The 17,137-nt window shown below is 46.5% G+C and overlaps 1 protein-coding gene across 1 annotated transcript in view; it reads right to left on the bottom strand.

The window, feature by feature from the left end:
- The window catches only part of EMILIN2 (elastin microfibril interfacer 2), a 74,097-nt gene that overhangs the window by 23,327 nt on the left and 33,633 nt on the right, over positions 1-17,137 (bottom strand). The window contains exons 4-5 of the mRNA XM_011957819.1: positions 7,755-7,952; positions 450-2,375 (exon numbers count right to left, since the gene is read on the bottom strand). Coding sequence (XP_011813209.1) covers positions 450-2,375; positions 7,755-7,952 — 2,124 coding nt within the window. The remainder of the gene's footprint in view (positions 1-449; positions 2,376-7,754; positions 7,953-17,137) is intronic.

Genomic DNA, 17,137 nt, shown 5'->3' with positions numbered 1-17,137 from the left:
GATTACGGGCGCATGCCACCACACCCCACTAATTTTTGCATTTTTAGTAGAGACGGGTTTTCACCATTTTGGCCAGGTTGATCTCAAATGCCTGAACTCAGGTGATCCACCCTCCTTTGCCTCCCAGAGTGCTGGGATTACAGGCATGAGCCACTGTGACCGGCCTGTCAAATTATTTTAGAAGTTCCTAAATACTAACATTGAGCATATATAATTTATCTCATTGCTACCCAGCACCAAATAATTCAGGCACCAATCTAGGAACCACATTTGGGTAGGACTGATGGCATTTAGTTCATTCCGTGAACTGTCCAAAATCTAGCATAACACTGCCACATTTTTACTTGATGAAGTTTCAACAAAATCAAAAATGAACAAAAAATTATTTTAAAAATGTTGTTGCGTGCTGCAAAGAAATACAAGAAATAGAATTGTAAGATTCAACTTACTTGCTGATGGTTGAAATTTGACCAGATCTTGCAAATCAGTAGAAATCTGGAAGACGTGGCTGTAGAACTGCTGGACTGAATTCTTCAGGCTAGAAATGTCTCTGGAATGCGACCTGAGTGTTCCGTTCATCTGCCTAACGCAGTTCCACAGGCTGTTGACATGCTTGTTGAGCCCTTCCTTGATCCTCTGAAGATTTCCTGAGATAGAGTCCAGCTTGCTGCAGGTTTTTTCCATATGAGACACCCTGCCCTCCACCATGGAGACCTCCCTCTGTACTCCCTGCGTGCTTTCCTTACAAGCGTCCAGTTCCGAGAGGAGCTGGCTCTGCAGCTTCTGCCACCTCTCCTCCAGCTGACTGCAGCAATGAGTCATGGGGTGCTGGGGGAATGGCAGGGTGTCCACTGTCCTTTCTTGCTCACCCACCTTAGTGAACCCACCCACGCCAGCATTTTCACCTGCTCTACAATTGCTCATTTCCTTCTGAAGATGAGCCACATTATCTTCTGTGTGGTTTAATTGAGAATAAAGAAAACTAAAATCCTGTTGAAGTTTCTGGATGGTTCGTTCAGTTTCTCGAAACTTCCTGTGCATTGTGTCGTTGAGAGATTTCAAAAGGTGCAGGTTGTCGCGTACTGCGCGATCTTCCGTGTTTGGCAAGGCACCTTCCATCCCGTGAGGCTTTCCCTGGACGTTCTGCAGGCACATGTCTTCAACAAATTGAACTTTGTCCTTCAGGTGGTTTAATTCCATCATGACCCGCTCATCTCCTGGCCCTGACACTCCTGGCAGGGCTGCTGCCCCTGGGGGACTAAGCTCTGCACCAGTGTTGTTGGCCATGTGTAGGAGAACAGCCCCCAGACGGTCTTCCAGAGACTGTATTTTCTGATCGACAAGCTGCTTCAAGTCACCCACCTCTCCATTAATGGTCCCCCGAAGGGTTTCCTCAATGTAAAAGCAATGTTCTTCAGCATTCTTCTCCGTCACGTTGATCCTTGCATCAAGTTCGTTCCATTTTGCATCAAAATCCACATCTGGCTCTGGAACTATAAGGCGGTCAAACTCATTGTCCATTCTTCCATTCAGCATTCTGGTGGCTTCAGCAACTCTCTCAATTTTCTGGTCCAACGTCTTGATCTGTTGAGCAATGTCACTATTCTTTTCACTGTCACAGCAGTTTGCCTGGGCTGAAGGCTTCTGTAGCCGGGCTCGGAGGTCATTTATTTCTTTTCTCAGGCTTGTTTCCTTCTCCCCTATGAGCTCTATCACTCCCAGGTAGCTGCTCCCATAGTCGTCACACTGCTGTTGGAGGCCAGTGAGCTTGTACTCACACGAGTTTTTCAGGTCAGCCAGCTTCCTGTCCATGCCCTCCATGAGCTCCTCTCTCAGGGCATCAATCTTACTGTCGACATAGGCTTGGTAGAGCTCGATGGTTGTCATGGTCACCGTCGGGCCCTGGGCTGCTTCCTGGAGCTGTCTGAGCTGCCCTTCGTAGCCCTTCACTTTTCCATCCAGCTCTTCCAGCTTGTCACTTTTGTTCTTTAGAGTATCTTTGACTTCATCCAATTCAGACTTGATGTCCTTCACGCCAGATTCCTTAGTGTTGAAGATGCCAGGACTCTGGGCCGTTTCTGTGTCTCCACTAATGGTGGTGTCAGGCTTGGGGTGCTGGCTGCTGAGCCCTGGTGCCCGTGTTTTACTGGCATCATCCTGAGTGGCATGTTTGAGATTTTCACTCACTCCAGCAAGGGAAGACTGGAGGTCAAGAACCGTCCTTGTGAGTCGGAGAACCTTCTCCTCTAGCACCTGTATCTTCTTTTCCTGAAGTTCCTGGGGCCCCTCTTTTGGATCTACTCCCTGGCTTGGTTGTGCTGTACCAGTTGGGGACAAAGTCTTCTTGGGCTCTGAGACTTGGCTGGGTTCATTATCTGTTACAAAGATAAAGTTGGACATGAATGAACACTTTCTACCTTTAGCCAGATTCTGCCAAGACAATAAACAAGGTACCTACAAAATGCATGTACACTTTCACTTACAGGTCACTACACAATTGTAGGTAATTACTGTGGTACAGTAGAAAAGAGTAAGGGCTCTGGAGTCAAATAGACCTCTATTTGCATTCTGGCTCTGCTATTTACTGTTTGTCCTTGAGCAAGTTAACTAACTTCTGTGAACTATAATCCTCTCATCTATAAAGAAGGGGTACAATCCCTCCTAGAGCTGTTAAAATAATATGCACATGGCACCAATTAGATAACCAATGGTCTCTTTCACCCTGAGGGGAAATATTCGTTATCTTGCTTTATCATATGAACACTTCATTCACATATTAGTGAACTGCAGCCACACCCCAAGAGTTGACTACATACAGTAAAACCACAAGAAGCCACTTTAGCAAGATCCACCCATTAGCTGTTGCATGGTGATATCATATGATATCATATCATCTGATGTTACCCTCAAAGCAGTGCCTGAATGTTTTCTCTTTTACTTTTATTAACATCTCTGTGCTTGAAGAGTCTCAGAGACATTGTTTAGCCCTGCTTGCAGTTTGGGAGACAAAAAACAACAGAGATAAAGCAACTATTCCATCAGTGTCTCCTAACAACAGCACCGTCTGACCATATATAGTAAGATTCACTAAGGCAAAGAATGCAAATATTGAAAGTTGGTCAGGGAGGTGGTGTGTGTCTGTAGTCTCAGTTACTAGGGAGGCGGGAGGATGGCATGAGCCCAGGAGTTCAAGGGCATCCTGGGCAATATAGCAAGACCCTGAATCTTTAAAAAAAAAAAAGAAAGAAGAAAAAAACAAGAAGAATGCAAAAACAAAAAAACAAGAAGAATTTTGGGTAATCTTATTTTGAGAAAACACCAAGGAAAATCCAAAAGAAAGAAAAAATTATTAATTTTTAATAATGATAAGGGGGGAATGATAGTGATGAGTCATAAAACAAAGATAAATTAATAGACATAGAGATAAATAAAAAGGGGACTATCGAAACCTGCAGCAATAGGACAATAAGAAACAAACTATGCCCTGAGTACAGCAGGATACAAGAAATACTGCGCCCGCACATGACGGCTCACGCCTGTAGTCCCAGCACTTTGGGAGGCTGAGGCGGGTGGATTGCTTGAGGATAGGAGTTCAAGACCAGCCTGGCCAACATGTGAAACCCCATCTCTACTAAAAATATAAAAATCAGCCAGGTGTGGTGGCAGGTGCCTGTAATCCCAGCTACTAGAGAGGTTGAGGCAGAAAAATTGCTTGAACCTAGGAGGGGGAGGTTGCAGTGAGCCGAGATAGCACCGCTGAACTCCCGCCTGGGCAACAGAGATCCTGTCTCAAAAAAAAAAAAAAAAAAAGAAATACTGGCCGGGCACGGTGGCTCAAGCCTGTAATCCCAGCACTTTGGGAGGCCGAGACGGGCAGATCACGAGGTCAGGAGATCAAGACCATCCTGGCTAACACAGTGAAACCCCGTCTCTACTAAAAAATACAAAAAACTACCCAGGCGTGGTGGCGGGGCACCTGTAGTCCCAGCTACCCGGGAGGCTGAGGCAGGAGAATGGTGTAAACTTGGGAGGCGGAGCTTGCAGTGAGCTGAGATCTGACCACTGCACTCTAGCCTGGGCGACAGAGCAAGACTCTGTCTCAAAAAAAAAAAAAAAATACTGAAAGAGGTTAACACTGACAAACCTGGCAACTATAGTGAGACATATAATATCAAGTAGAAAAAGTCAAACACAACATAAGTTGCAATTAAATAAAATGCATTAACACATTACACTGGAAATTAATTTAGAATGCTATAGATATTTGAATTCAATAATCATTGCTTTTTCCTCCTCTGAACTTTTGCGCAAGCTCATCATAGCAGCTATTATTTACTAAAATCAAGTTTGTAGTAAAACCAAATCTGAAATTCAGATATCCAAACTCCCAAGAATCTTTCTTTTTGCAGAGAACTAAAAAGAACACCTCGTTTTCCTTACTGAAATATTTATTCTCTCTTAAGATGCTAAAGAAAGAAACAGGTTATTGAATCATATGCAAGTGGAAATGCTATTCTAAGCAAAGGAAACAAAACAAAGGGCAGTGAAGGGGGAAAGATTGAGGATGTAAGGAAACGCTTTGCTCACATGCCACTGGTGACTGTGCAAATTGCATTTTTTTCAAAGGATAATTTGGCAATATGTATCAAAATACTCCGAATCTTTTGACCCTACAATTACACTTCAAGAAATTTATTCTAGTAAATAATCAGAAACGAGTACAAAAATTTAATAGGAAAAGATGCATATTCATACATTATCTATAATAGTGAAAAATTACAAACAACCTAAGTGACCAACAGAGGATGGTGTTCAATAACTCACATTCTCTCAGGCCATTAAGTGGTATATTGTAGAGTATTTCATGACATGGAAGGTTGTCCATTATAGGTTATTCAGTAAAAAGTAAGTTCCAGGTCAAGTGCAGTGGTTCACGCCTGTAACCCCAACATTTTGGGATGCTGAGGTGGGAGGATCACGTGAGACCAGGAGTTCAAGGTTGTGAGCTATAATCATGCCACTACACTCCGGCCTGGGTTATAGAGCAAGACCCTGTCTCTAAAAAAGAAAAAGTTGTAAAAATAGTATGTTTTTTATAATGACAGTGAATTCAGGATATATTCATCCATTCTGTGTTGAAATAAAGGACTATCTGAGACTGGGTAATTTGTGAAGAAAAGAGGTTTATTTGGCTCACAGTTTTGCAGGCTGTACAAGAAGCATCTGCTTCTGGTCAGGACCTCAGGAAGCTTTTACTCATGATGGAAGATGAAGAGGGGGCCCATGTGTCACGTGGTAAGACAGGGAGCAAGAAGAAAGGGAGAAGGTGCCAGGCTCTCCCAACCAACTAGCTCTCATGTGTACTAACAGAGCAAGAACTCACTCATTACTGCAAGGAGGGCATCAAGCCATTCATGAAGGATCCAAACACCTCCCATGATGCCCCACCTCCCACAGTGAAGATCACATTGCAACATGAGATTTGGAGGGGATAAACTTTCAAACATATATATCAGAGGATAAGCATTTCTTTTTACTCCTTCCTATAATCTCACTAAAAGGACAAAAATAGGAGGGGGGAGACAAAAAAAAAACCTATTCAAGTCGCACACACAAAAAACTGGGAGTCAGAAGAGTTTTGGTCCTTTTCTAACAGCAATATTGGAAGCTAGAGAAAAACTGAGCACTATTTTGAAAATTCTGAATGAAATTGATTTCTGACCTAGATTTCTGAAGCTAGAATAAAAAATAGTTTTCATACTATAAAGTGGTAAAAAGTTTGCTTCCCATGTAATTGCCTCATGAAGCTACTAAAGGACATGCTCAAGCAAAGCAAGGGGATAAACCAAGAAAGAGGGAGCAGGCGACACAGGAAACAGGAAATTCAATAGGAGAGGGGTAAGTTAAGATCCTCGGGTGATGACAGGAAAAGAGAACATCCCGTCCAGGTAGGACAAGTGAGAAGGCTCAAAGGAGACTTCTTCAAGATGATGAAACTGCTGTGTCTGAACATATGGAGGGGACATTTAGAGAACCAGAGAAGAGCTGGGTTGAAATAGCAATAAAAAGAAAACCAAGCAAAGGAAAAACATAAGACAATGATTAACTGTAAGGATTCAAACAGCTGTGTAGGAAAGAAAACCTATTTACAGTACACCACATGGCTCAGCTGTAAACATTATCTACATAGTTATTACAATGTAAACATTGAATACTGAATAAATAAAGAATACGGTCTAACTGTATGGAAGGGATGGGGGGACAGGAGCCATGTGTTGAGGAGTGGATGAAAGGGAGTCAAATTCTCACCTTCCATAATGAGAAACCAATAGATGTGGAGGTCAATTCCAAAAGATTCATCTGAAGAGTTTAAAGTACTACCTCTGAGAAGGCAAAATGAGGGAAAAGGGTTTGGGGGTGATCATTGTTTTTCCTACTCGTCCTTATAAAGCTGTTCAGCTTAAACTACAATATGCTTAAACTTCTGTCAAACAAAAACTAAAATGAAACAAAACAAAAATAAACAATTACAATCCACCAGCCCCCATATCATGTTCCCCCCAATCCCAGTACCTGTCATGAATTATTGTAATTACTGTCTAATGTCTGCCTTCTATGAAGTCAGGGACTCTGTCTGCTTTTTTTCTCACTTATTCCAAGTACCCAGTATAGAGCTTGACAGATATAGAAGTTCAATAAATATTTGTGAGATGAATGAATTTTTAACAAAATGAATGTACAGACATAGGAAAGAGAGTAAGGTTCTATAACAAAATGTCAACAGTAGTTCTCATGTAGTCATGAGATTATGTATCCTTAAATATTTTTCCTATATTTTATAAACATTCTTTAATTGACATGCATTACTTTTGTAGTTAAAAAAGCATTTTAAAATCTATTTTTACAGACAACGTTGGGAAGCACTACAAGTTTCAAAATTGAGAACACCTCATGGCAAAATATCATTTAAGCATCTAATTTCATAAGAAAACTATGCTGCATTTATTGTGACTGAACTTAAAAAGATGAAGTGATGGCCAGGCACAGTGGCTCACACCTGTAATCCCAGCACTTTGGGAGACCGAGGTGGGCAGATCACCTGAGGTCAGGAGTTTGAAACCAACCTGGCCCACATGACGAAACCCCGTCTCCACCAAAAGTACAAAAATTAGCCAGGCGTGATGGCAGGTGCCTGTAATCCCAGCTACTTAGAGGCTGAGGCAGGAGAATTGCTTGAACCAGGTAGGCAGAGGTTGCAGTGAGCCGAGATTGTGCCACTGCACTCCAGTCTGGGTGACACAGCAAGACTCCATCTCAAAAAATAAAAATAAAAAATAAAAAACAATTTTAACCCCCTTAAATTCAGATGTATGGACCCAAGTAAAAACAAACAGTACATCATTACATCTGAATCTCTTTACAGCTGTGCCTCCAGGTGACCCAAGTCTGAACCCACTGGCATTTCCTACCCTGATTTTTACGGCACCGGCTTTCACAACAAGCTGGCCCTAGCAAAGCAATGTCCTTGCAAGGACGTTTGTCTTACAATTGCTACTGCTCCTACGAATGAATTTGTCACGTGTGGCTACTGCAGGCATCTATGTGTGTTATTCGTAGGCCATTCAAAGCTCACCACTGTAAAGCACAAATCAGGCCATTCAAAGCTCACCACTGTAAAGCACAAATCCTGTTGTTTGAAGGAGCACCGGAAATATTAAAGGTGGCCATACATAACAGCACAAATAAGAAGTTACCTGTGGCTTTCTTCAAGCTGTTTCGAGGCCGAGCGGGCGTGGGTTGGAGGGTCTTCACGGGCTCTTTAGGACCTTCTTGGCAATCTCCCCCTCTAAAGCCAGGACAGCACCTCCATTCCAACTGCGTCACTGTCTTATACCTAGTGACATACCTAGGTCTGAAGTTCACTCGATATCTGTGGATACAAGGGATGGCATCTCTCTTTATCGGCTGCCATTACAAGCATCTTCCAGCGCTAGACCCAAATAAAGAGGACTCAGGGCACGCAGTCCCCTGCCTGCTCTCCAGGTTGGCCCAGAGGGGATGTTAGTCTCCTCAGTTCAGATCTGGCTGTGCGGGGTTTAGCCTAACTCAGATCAGCCTCAGGAAGGCAGGGGCTCTCCGATCCTCCACCTGCCCTGAGCACCCCTGTCTCCCAGCAAGGGGAAGACACAGCTTAGAAAATCTCCACCGAGACTCCCATTTGAGAAGGACGCTTTTCAGTCCCCAAACCGAGCTTCTGTTTCACCAATCATCTGTTCTACAATTCACAGTTTGTGGGGACTTGTTTCAGGTGTCACTAGCGATTGTTTTGTTTGGTGTTTTAAAGAAATATTCCTGGCCAGGCACGGTAGCTCACACCTGTAATCCCAGCACTTTGGGAGGCCGAGGCGGGCGGATCACTTGGGGCCAGAAGTTTGAGACCAGCCTGGCCAACATGGTAAAACCCTGTCTCTACAAAAAATACAAAAATTAGCCAGGTGTGGTGGCGTGTGCCTGTACTCCCAGCTACGGCTGAGGCATGAGAATTGTTTGAATCCAGAAGGCAGAGGTTGTGGTGAGCCAAGATCATTCTACTGCATTCCAGCCTGGACAACAGAGCGAGACTGTCTCATAAAAAAAAAAAAGAAAGAAACATGCCTGGCGCCCTGCTCCCTGCTCTCCACCATGTCTGTGTGTTTACTGCTGCACTTCCCCGACACTAGCAAAGGTGGCCACCAGCTTTTGGAGATAGCAGCTCACACTATTTGTGTTCACTTTTTTACAGAGATGCCCTGGTTCATACTGTCAGTGACAGAAATCAGGAAGCAGAATTGGAAGCTCTCAAATAGCCCTATTGACAGTGCACATTCCCTCATGCCCTGAGCAACACAGAGAGCTTTGCAGCGAGCTGGAAAGTCCTCCAGACTCAGGGCTGGGCCTGGGCCCACAACAGACTTTGACAGCCCCGCAGCCCTGGGCTCACCAGGGATGGGGCCAGGAGTTCAGCCCCTACAGGGATCCCTGTTCACAGCACAGGCAAAAACCACAGCCACACAGGATGGGGCCTCCCTGCTCCAGCCCAATTGCGATTTCCTGCCTTGGAAATCATCTCTCTTGAAACTCTTCAGCTCCTCTTCATTTCTTACACCAGCACCAGCAGCTGGCCTTCTTCTTGAGCCAATTCCCGGAAAGCAACAAGCTGAGTGTCACTTTTCCAGGGTTGCTGAGAGCTGCCCATGGGGGAGGCGGGACAACAGCAGCAGGGGGGTTACCCAGCAAGTCTATTCCCTCCCAAGCACCAGCCCTGTGGCAGGTGGACTTCAAAGTTACCTCCCTAAGGAAAGCACAAATCATGTGCTGGACCTTTAACAGGTGATGGACCTTTGACATCCTCCCCCAGGGCCACACCCTGACAATTACACCCTGGGTATAGGATCCGCCCCACTGGGACTGGCCAGGCACCCTGCAGAATTCCAAGAGGGCCCTGCTGACAGCCAGGACCCGCCAAGCCCGTTAGACTTCATAGCACCTTCCACTGTCCCCGTTTCCTTTGGTTTTTCTTGTGTTTTTTGTTTTGTAGAGATAGGTATCACTTGGTCACCCAGGCTGGAGTGCAGTGGTGCGATCATGGTTCACTGCAACCTCAAACTCCTGGGCTCAAGCAATCCTCCCACCTCGGCCTCCCAAAATGCTGAGATTGCAGCCACCATGCCTGGGTAATTTTATTTATTTTTATATTTATTTGAGACGGAGTTTCACTCTTGTTGCCCAGGCTGGAGTACAATGGTGCGATCTTGGCTCACTGCAACCTGACTCCCAGGTTCAAGTGATTCTCCCGACTCGGCCTCCCAAATAGTGGGGATTACAGGCACCTGCCACCATGCCCGGCTATTTTTTGTATTTTTAGTAGAGACAGGTTTCACCATGTTGGCTGGACTGGTCTTGAACTCCTGACCTGAGGTGATCCACCCACCTTGGCCCCTCAAGGTGCTGGAATTACAGGTGTGAGCCACCGTGCCTGGACAATTTTTTATTTTATTAAGAGTTAGGGTCTCATTATGTTGCCCAGGCTGGTCTCGAGCCCATGGCCTCAAGTGATCCCCTAACCTCAGCCTCCAAGTGCTGGGATTACAGGCATGAGCCACCATGCCTGGCCTGTTTGCCTTGGTCTTTGGGGCAGTGGTTCTTAGCTTGAGCCATCAGAATCACTCCGCAAACTGTGAAAAAATACCCATGCCTGGGTCTCACCCTCAGAGGTTCTGATTTAAGGGGTCTGGGGTGGCGGCCGGGCATGCAGATGTTAGAAAGCTCCAGACAGCCTTTTCCAAGGAAAACTGAAGAGGAAGCCCGATAGCAAAATGGAAAAACAAGGGCTGCTCCGGGGGTTGGGGGGATGAGGAGGGGAAAGACCTTCACTTCCAGGCTCTTCCTTCTCTCATTCTTGTCCGCCTCCACCAAGGCCCTACTATACATTGTCCCCTTTTCACAAGTGAGAAAACAGAGGCTCATGGGGTTAAGTGACTTGTCCAAGTTCAAACAGCCTGGAAGGGGCAGGGCCGCTGAACTCAAGCGTCCTCCCTGCAGCCCACACAAACACCCCTTCTCTCGGGTGATGCCTTAGGTTTGAGGAAGCAGCCCTACCTGGAGATGTTCCAGAAGGCCCTAAGGGCTGGGTAAGAAGGTAGGCAATCCCCGCTTCGGCCAACCCATTCCTGAGCATCCCACCCGTGGCCAGGCACACGCCAGCCCTCCGTCTCCACCACCACCGAGCAAGAGTCCTCTGTGTGGTCCTCGAAAATGTAAAAAGGAAAGAAAGCATCGTTGCACTGGGTTGTTTTGCGTTCTCCAGTAGAGCATAATGCCGGAAGAATGTGTAATCTCAGAAAAACGTGGTTCCTCTGAGCATTCAGACTCAATGTGAAATGTGTTTGCTCTCGGGTTTTGTTCATCTGCCAGGAATGACGGCCCAGGCCTGCATGAAACCCTCTCAGAGGAGGCCGAGCCAGGCCGGGCAGGGCAGAGCACACTCCTGTGCCCACTGAAGAGGAGCGGCCCGCACTCCAGCCCAGCAGGGGGCTTGACCTCCGTCATGCCCCAGAGCGGAAGAAAGGCCTTGCTGTGCCAACACACTCTGTTCTTTTCTTTCAAGACAATTTTATTTTGGGGCCAGCTCCCCAGCTCCTAATGCAGGAAAGTTCCCTGGAGCCTCCGCCCCTCCCACTCTCCACATGTTCCCCACTCCTGTTCGGCGTCTAATCTGCCTGCTGTTGAGTTTCTGGCCAAGGGAGTTCAGGTTGAGGCGCTCCTGACAAGTTTTCAAGTCTAGCGTGGGGAAGAGGCCTTCCTGGCTGGCACCAACAGCTGGAACCCGTCAGCAGCCACCTCCTGCAGTGGGAAAGCTCCCTAGGGATGTCACACGGTGATGACAAGGCTGGATCTCAGAGGTGGCCTTGGGCCCGCGAGTCAGCCCTCAGGCTCAGTTGGGAGGGAGCTCGGCGGAGGGGGAGATGAAAGGGTTGGCCAATCCCAAATCCCTACTGGGATTTTCCCAGCAGAAAGGGGTTCCCACTAAGGCAGTAGCCAGCTAGAAGGTTCCCTAGAGGATGGGGAGCAACCAAGGAGGATTCTGGGTCACGCTCTTCATCACCTAAGGCACTGCAGGAAAATAGCCAGTAAGCTTAGAAAATGTCAAGGAATTTTCAGGAAAATTGTGCCTTAATTGGTGGAGGGTGCTCATACCTTTCTAAAAGTCCCCAAGTCGTTGTCAAGAGCAGCCAGAGTGGAGAAGCCTGATCCAGGCTCCATTTCCTCCCTCCAGGGAATCGGCCACCCTCGTATTAGGCCTGGGAGCCAGAGGACCAGGCAGGGGACATGAAGCAGAGGCAGGCGGCCCAAGCATCCCCAGGGGCCCCTGGGCTGCGAGCACACGGGAGATGCTCACTGCTTCCAGAATCAGTCAACTAACCGCAGCGTGAGGGTGGCCAAGCCGAGGCACCCGCAGCCAGAGGAACAGTTAAGGTGGCGGGGCTGGGCGGCGCTGGAGGGGCGGACTATGCTGCAGCCCTGGCTCCCTTCCCAGCCTCGGCTGTGACTGTGATAGTTCCCTAGCCCTCTGGAGAGCCCCGTCCACAGCTGCCTTGGGTATGGGCGGGGGCGGTCCTTGGGGCTGTAATTCTGGGCCTGTTGCCCTGCCGCCTCACCCCTGTGAACTCTCCCCCATTCCAGCCAAGTCTCCTTTTCCCCGCCTCTTCCTCTAAAACCCTTTTTGGAGGTGAAACAAGGGTTTCCCATTTTTATGGGTTCAGCCACCGTGTTAAGACACTGGACTGGCCCAGGAGATTCTAATGAGAAGGAAGGTATCAAAAAAGAAAAGGCCTGGAAAAGTTGTGTCAGTGTCCAGGGACCATATGACTGGAAGTGTCCCTGTTAAAATGTGATAAAATGACAGTACCTTCACTTGACGTCACCCCCACAGACTCGTTCTACTGACTCAAGTTGAGACCTCCTTCCTAACACACGTCAGTTCACACTTGTGTTTGCTCACTCCGTGTTTGTCTTCCCTGCCAGACTGTAAGCCCATGAGGATAGAATTCCTGTTGGTTTTGTTCACTATAACATCCCATTTAAAAAAAATTAATATACCAGGCTGGGCACAGTGGCTCATGCCTGTATTCCTAGCACTCTGGGAGGCCAAGGAGTGAAAGATCACCGAGCTCAGGAGTTCAAGACCAGCCTGGGCAACACAGCAAAACCTCATCTCTACTAAAAATCTTTAAAAGTTAGCTATGCATGGTGACGCACACCTCTTATCCCAGCTACTTCGGAGGCTGAGGCAGGAGGATCATGTGAGCCCTTGAAGTTGAGACTGCAGTGAGCCATGATCACACCCATTACACTCCAGCCTGGGCGACAGAGACCCTACCTCAAAAAATAAATCTATCAAATTAATACACTTTTCTTTTTTGGGGGGCAGGGGGTAGACGAGTCTCCCTCTGTCGCCCAGGCTGGAGTGCAGTGGTGCAGTCTCAGCTCACTGCAACCTCTGCCTCATGGGCTCAAGCAATTCTCCTGCCTCAGCCTCTTGCATAGCTGAGATTACAGGCACCCACAACCACGCCAAGTTTTTTTTTTGTATTTTTAGTAGAGATGGGGTTTCACCATGTTGGCCAGGCTGGTCTCAAACTCCTGACTACAGGTGATGCGCCTGCCTCAGCCTCCCTAAGTGCTGGGATTACAGGCATGAGCCACCGTGCCCAGCCAAACTTTTAAGAGCAGTTTTAGATTTACAGACAAATTGAGAAGGTACATAGATTTCTCATATACTTCCCTCCATCACGTACAGCCTCCCTATCAACGCCCCCCTCAGAGTGGTGCATTTGTTCCAACGGACGAACCCAACCTCCAGTGACACACCATCAACACCCTGAGTCCATAGCTCACCTCAGGGTTCACTCATGGTCTGTCCATTCTATAGATCTGGACAAGTATATAATGACATGGATCCACCATTACAGTATCGTACAGGGCATTTCACTGCCCTGAAAATCCTCTGTGTCCCACCTATTTATCCCTCAGCTTTTTACTATCTCCACAGCTTTGCTATTTCCAGAATGTCATATAGTTGGAATCATACAGTATGTAGCCTTTTCTTCTTTGTTTGTTCTATAGGGTCTTGCTGTCTTGCCCAGGCTGGAGTGCAGTGGTGCAATCACAGCTTACTGCAGCCTTGACCTCCCATGCTCAAGCAATCCTCCAGCCTCAGCCTTCTGAAGAGCTGGGACAAGAGGCATGCACCATCATGCCTGGCTAATTTTTGTTTCTAATTTTTTGTAAAGACAGGGTCTCACCCTGTTGCCCAGGCTGGTCTCAAACTCCTGAGATCCAGTAATCCTCCCACCTCAGTCTCCTAAAGTGTTGGGATTACAGGTGTGAGCCACTGCATCTGGCTATCTGTAGCCTTTTCTGATCAGCTTCTTTCACTTACTAACATGTATTTAAATTTCCTCCTTGTCTTTCCATGGCTTCATGATTCATTTCTTTTTAGTGCTGTATAACATTCCATCATCCTTTCTTAAAAACATCCCCGTTTTTAGGCCAGCCATGGTGGCTCACACCCATACCAGCGGATCACTTGAGGTCAGGAGTTTGAGGCCAGCCTGGTCAACACGGTGAAACACCGCCTCTACTGAAAATACAAAAAAAAAAAAAAAAATTAACTGTGTGTGGTTGTGTGCACCTGTAGTCCCAGCTACTTAGGAGGCTGCGGCATGAGAATCGCTTGAAACTGGGAGGTGGAGGTTGCAGTGAGCCAAGGTGGCACCACAGCAGCCCAGCCTGGGCAACAGAGTGAAACTGTGGCAAAAACAACAACAGCAACAAACAAACAAAAACATTAAATCAATAATTAATCAAACAATTAATGACCAGTCATCTTGTGCTAGTAGGTTTCAGGGAGTCCAGTGTCCATACTGTAAACCCCAGCATCATCCTCAGGTCTAATCAAAGCAGATGTGAATTCCCGAGTCTTTCCAGAACCAAGTCAAGCTCCAGGATCCTTAGGCTGTAATGATCTGGATGAGAATCACACCAGAGCTGACCTAGGGCTGTGCTGTCCAATAAGGTAGCCATTGGCTGTACGTGGCTCTTAACGTTTAAACCAATGAAGATTGAACATTTCATTCCTCAGTCACACTAGGCGTATTTCACAGACTTAACAGCACAAGTGGCAGTGGTCGCGCCTGCGGTGTTAGGCAGCGTGAACATCATCATGATTGCACAACATTCTACCTGACAGGGCTGCGCTGGGGATTCATGAGACTGTTGAGTCATCAGCAGCAGGCACGCATCTGTTCACATCTCGATCCCTAACCCCCCATCCACCTGTCTTCTCTCTCCCCCCACATCCATTCCAGACCTACAAATGGAATCTTCCCTGAAAATACCCATATGTCCCGGAGGGAATCCTCCCAGGGGACCCTCTCTCCAGCTGCTCCACAAGGCAAGACTCCTTGCCGTCCTTGTGTTTATGGCACTGACCTGGGTTTTCTTTTGACACAGGCTACTAAAACTGCACAGAACCAAAACCTGGTGCCCCCTGGGGACCCTCGCTTAACGGGATTTCTCCGGAGAGGGAGAGCTGACTTTCTACTACATCCCTCTCGTTCTAGTCATTGACTGCCCCCAGAGGCCTGGAGCCAGCTCTTCTTGCTCTATTGGTGTGTTGGGGAACACAGTATTGACTGGAACAGAGCCAAGGGGATGGAGGAAGAAACCAGAAAGGAGGTGTTTCCGCAGGGATGGCAGGAAGTACCCTAGCCAGGCCAGGAGGAAGAACTGCCCGCCCCAAAGAAGGAAAATGAGCATTTCCAGGAGACTCCGATTCTCATACAGGGCAGACTGGGTTGGGTTACCCAGAATCCGCTACCGCACTGTTTCCACAGAGCACTAGTTCATTCCAGCCACCGTAATTCCTTCTTTTCAAATTTTGGTAAAATACGTGTAACATGAAATTTAGAATTTTTTTTTTTCTTTTCTTGAGACAGAGTCTCACTCTGTCACCCAAGCTGGAGTGCAGTGACGTGATCTCGGCTCACTGCAACCTGCACCTCCTGGGTTCTAGTGATTCTCCTGCCTCAGTCTCTCAAGTAGCTAAAATTACAGGCACCTGCCACCAAGCCTGGCTAATTTTCTTATTTTCAGTAGAGAAAGGGTCTCGCCATGTTGGCCAAGCTGGTCTCGAACTCCTGACCTCAGGTGGTCTGCCAGGCTCTGCCTCCCAAAGTGTTGGGATTACAGGCGTGAGCCACCGCACCCGGCCACCTGAAATTTAGCATCTTAACCACTTTTGAGCATACAATTCTGCCGTGTTAAGCACACTCACGTTGTTATGTAATCATCACCACTAGCCATCTCCAGAACTGTTTCACCTTCCCAAACTGAAACTCTGTCCCCATTAAACACCAACTCCCCATTCCCCTCTGTCCTCAGTTCCTGGAAACCACCACTGTACGTTCTCTATGAATTTGATGGCTCTTATACCTCATTTAAGTGCAATTATAGAGTATTTGTCTCTTTGCAACTGGCTTATTTCACTCAGCATAATGTCCTTAAGGCTCGTCCAGGTCGTAGTGTGTCAGAATTTCCTTCCTTTTTACACAGCAATTCACTTTTACAAAGTTGACTTCAGTGTTCTAATTTAAAAATTCACAAAACAGTGGACTGATTTTCTTTCTTTCTTTACTTTCTTTTTTTTGAGATGGAGCATGGGTCTGTTACCCAGGCAGGAGTGCAGAGGTGCGATCTTAGCTCACTGCTACCTCCACCTCCTGGGTTCAAGTGGTTCTCCTGCCTCAGCCTCCTGAGTAGCTGGGACTACAGGCACATGCCACCATGCCTGCCTAATTTTTTGTATTTTTAGTAGAGATGGGGTTTTGCCATGTTGGTTAGTTGGGTCTCAAACTACTGACCTCAAGTGATCTGCCCACCTCAGCCTCCCAAAGTGCTGGGGTAACAGGCATGAGCCACAGCACCCAGCCAGTAGACTGATTTTCTAGGAACTACTTATGACAAATGTTTTGTTTGTAAAAAACAAAAACAAAAAACAAAAAAAAAACTATCAATGAATAAAAAAATAAGTTTTCTTAGACGATGTAGTATAAAAAAAAGAGGGCTTTTTATATTTATTGACACTGTTAAACGTGTTGGGCAGTAGAGGTTATCAAGTTTGAAATAGGAAGTGATTTCAAAACTAGGTTGAAGGAAAAGTAGTTCTGTCCAATGGAAGCAACACTTCCCATCTGAATCTACTTTGTCCTACTGACAGTCAAACATTGGCCATTTGAAACCATGTGCATCTATAAAGCCAGTCTCTGCATATTAGGAGGTGCACTCTGACCCCTGAGATCCCTTCCAATGCAAACATTCCAGTCTGAAAAAGTCTTCCCACGCCAGATAAAGTCAAGGAACCAACGGACCTTTTTGCAGCTTAAAGCACATCAAATGCCAAAATCAGAATTTTCATCTTATCTGTTTCTGCTACATTACATATTTTAATCAGATCTCTACACGGAGAAATTAATAACATGAAAGCAAAGAAATGTGAAAATATTTCACTTGGCCTTTTAGGAAAATTCATCTAAAT

This window comes from Colobus angolensis, unplaced genomic scaffold (genome assembly GCF_000951035.1).
Source record: "Colobus angolensis palliatus isolate OR3802 unplaced genomic scaffold, Cang.pa_1.0 Scaffold45, whole genome shotgun sequence".
Taxonomy (NCBI): domain Eukaryota; kingdom Metazoa; phylum Chordata; class Mammalia; order Primates; family Cercopithecidae; genus Colobus; species Colobus angolensis.
Note: the sequence above shows the minus strand (reverse complement) of the source record. Positions and strands in the feature narration are given on the sequence as shown.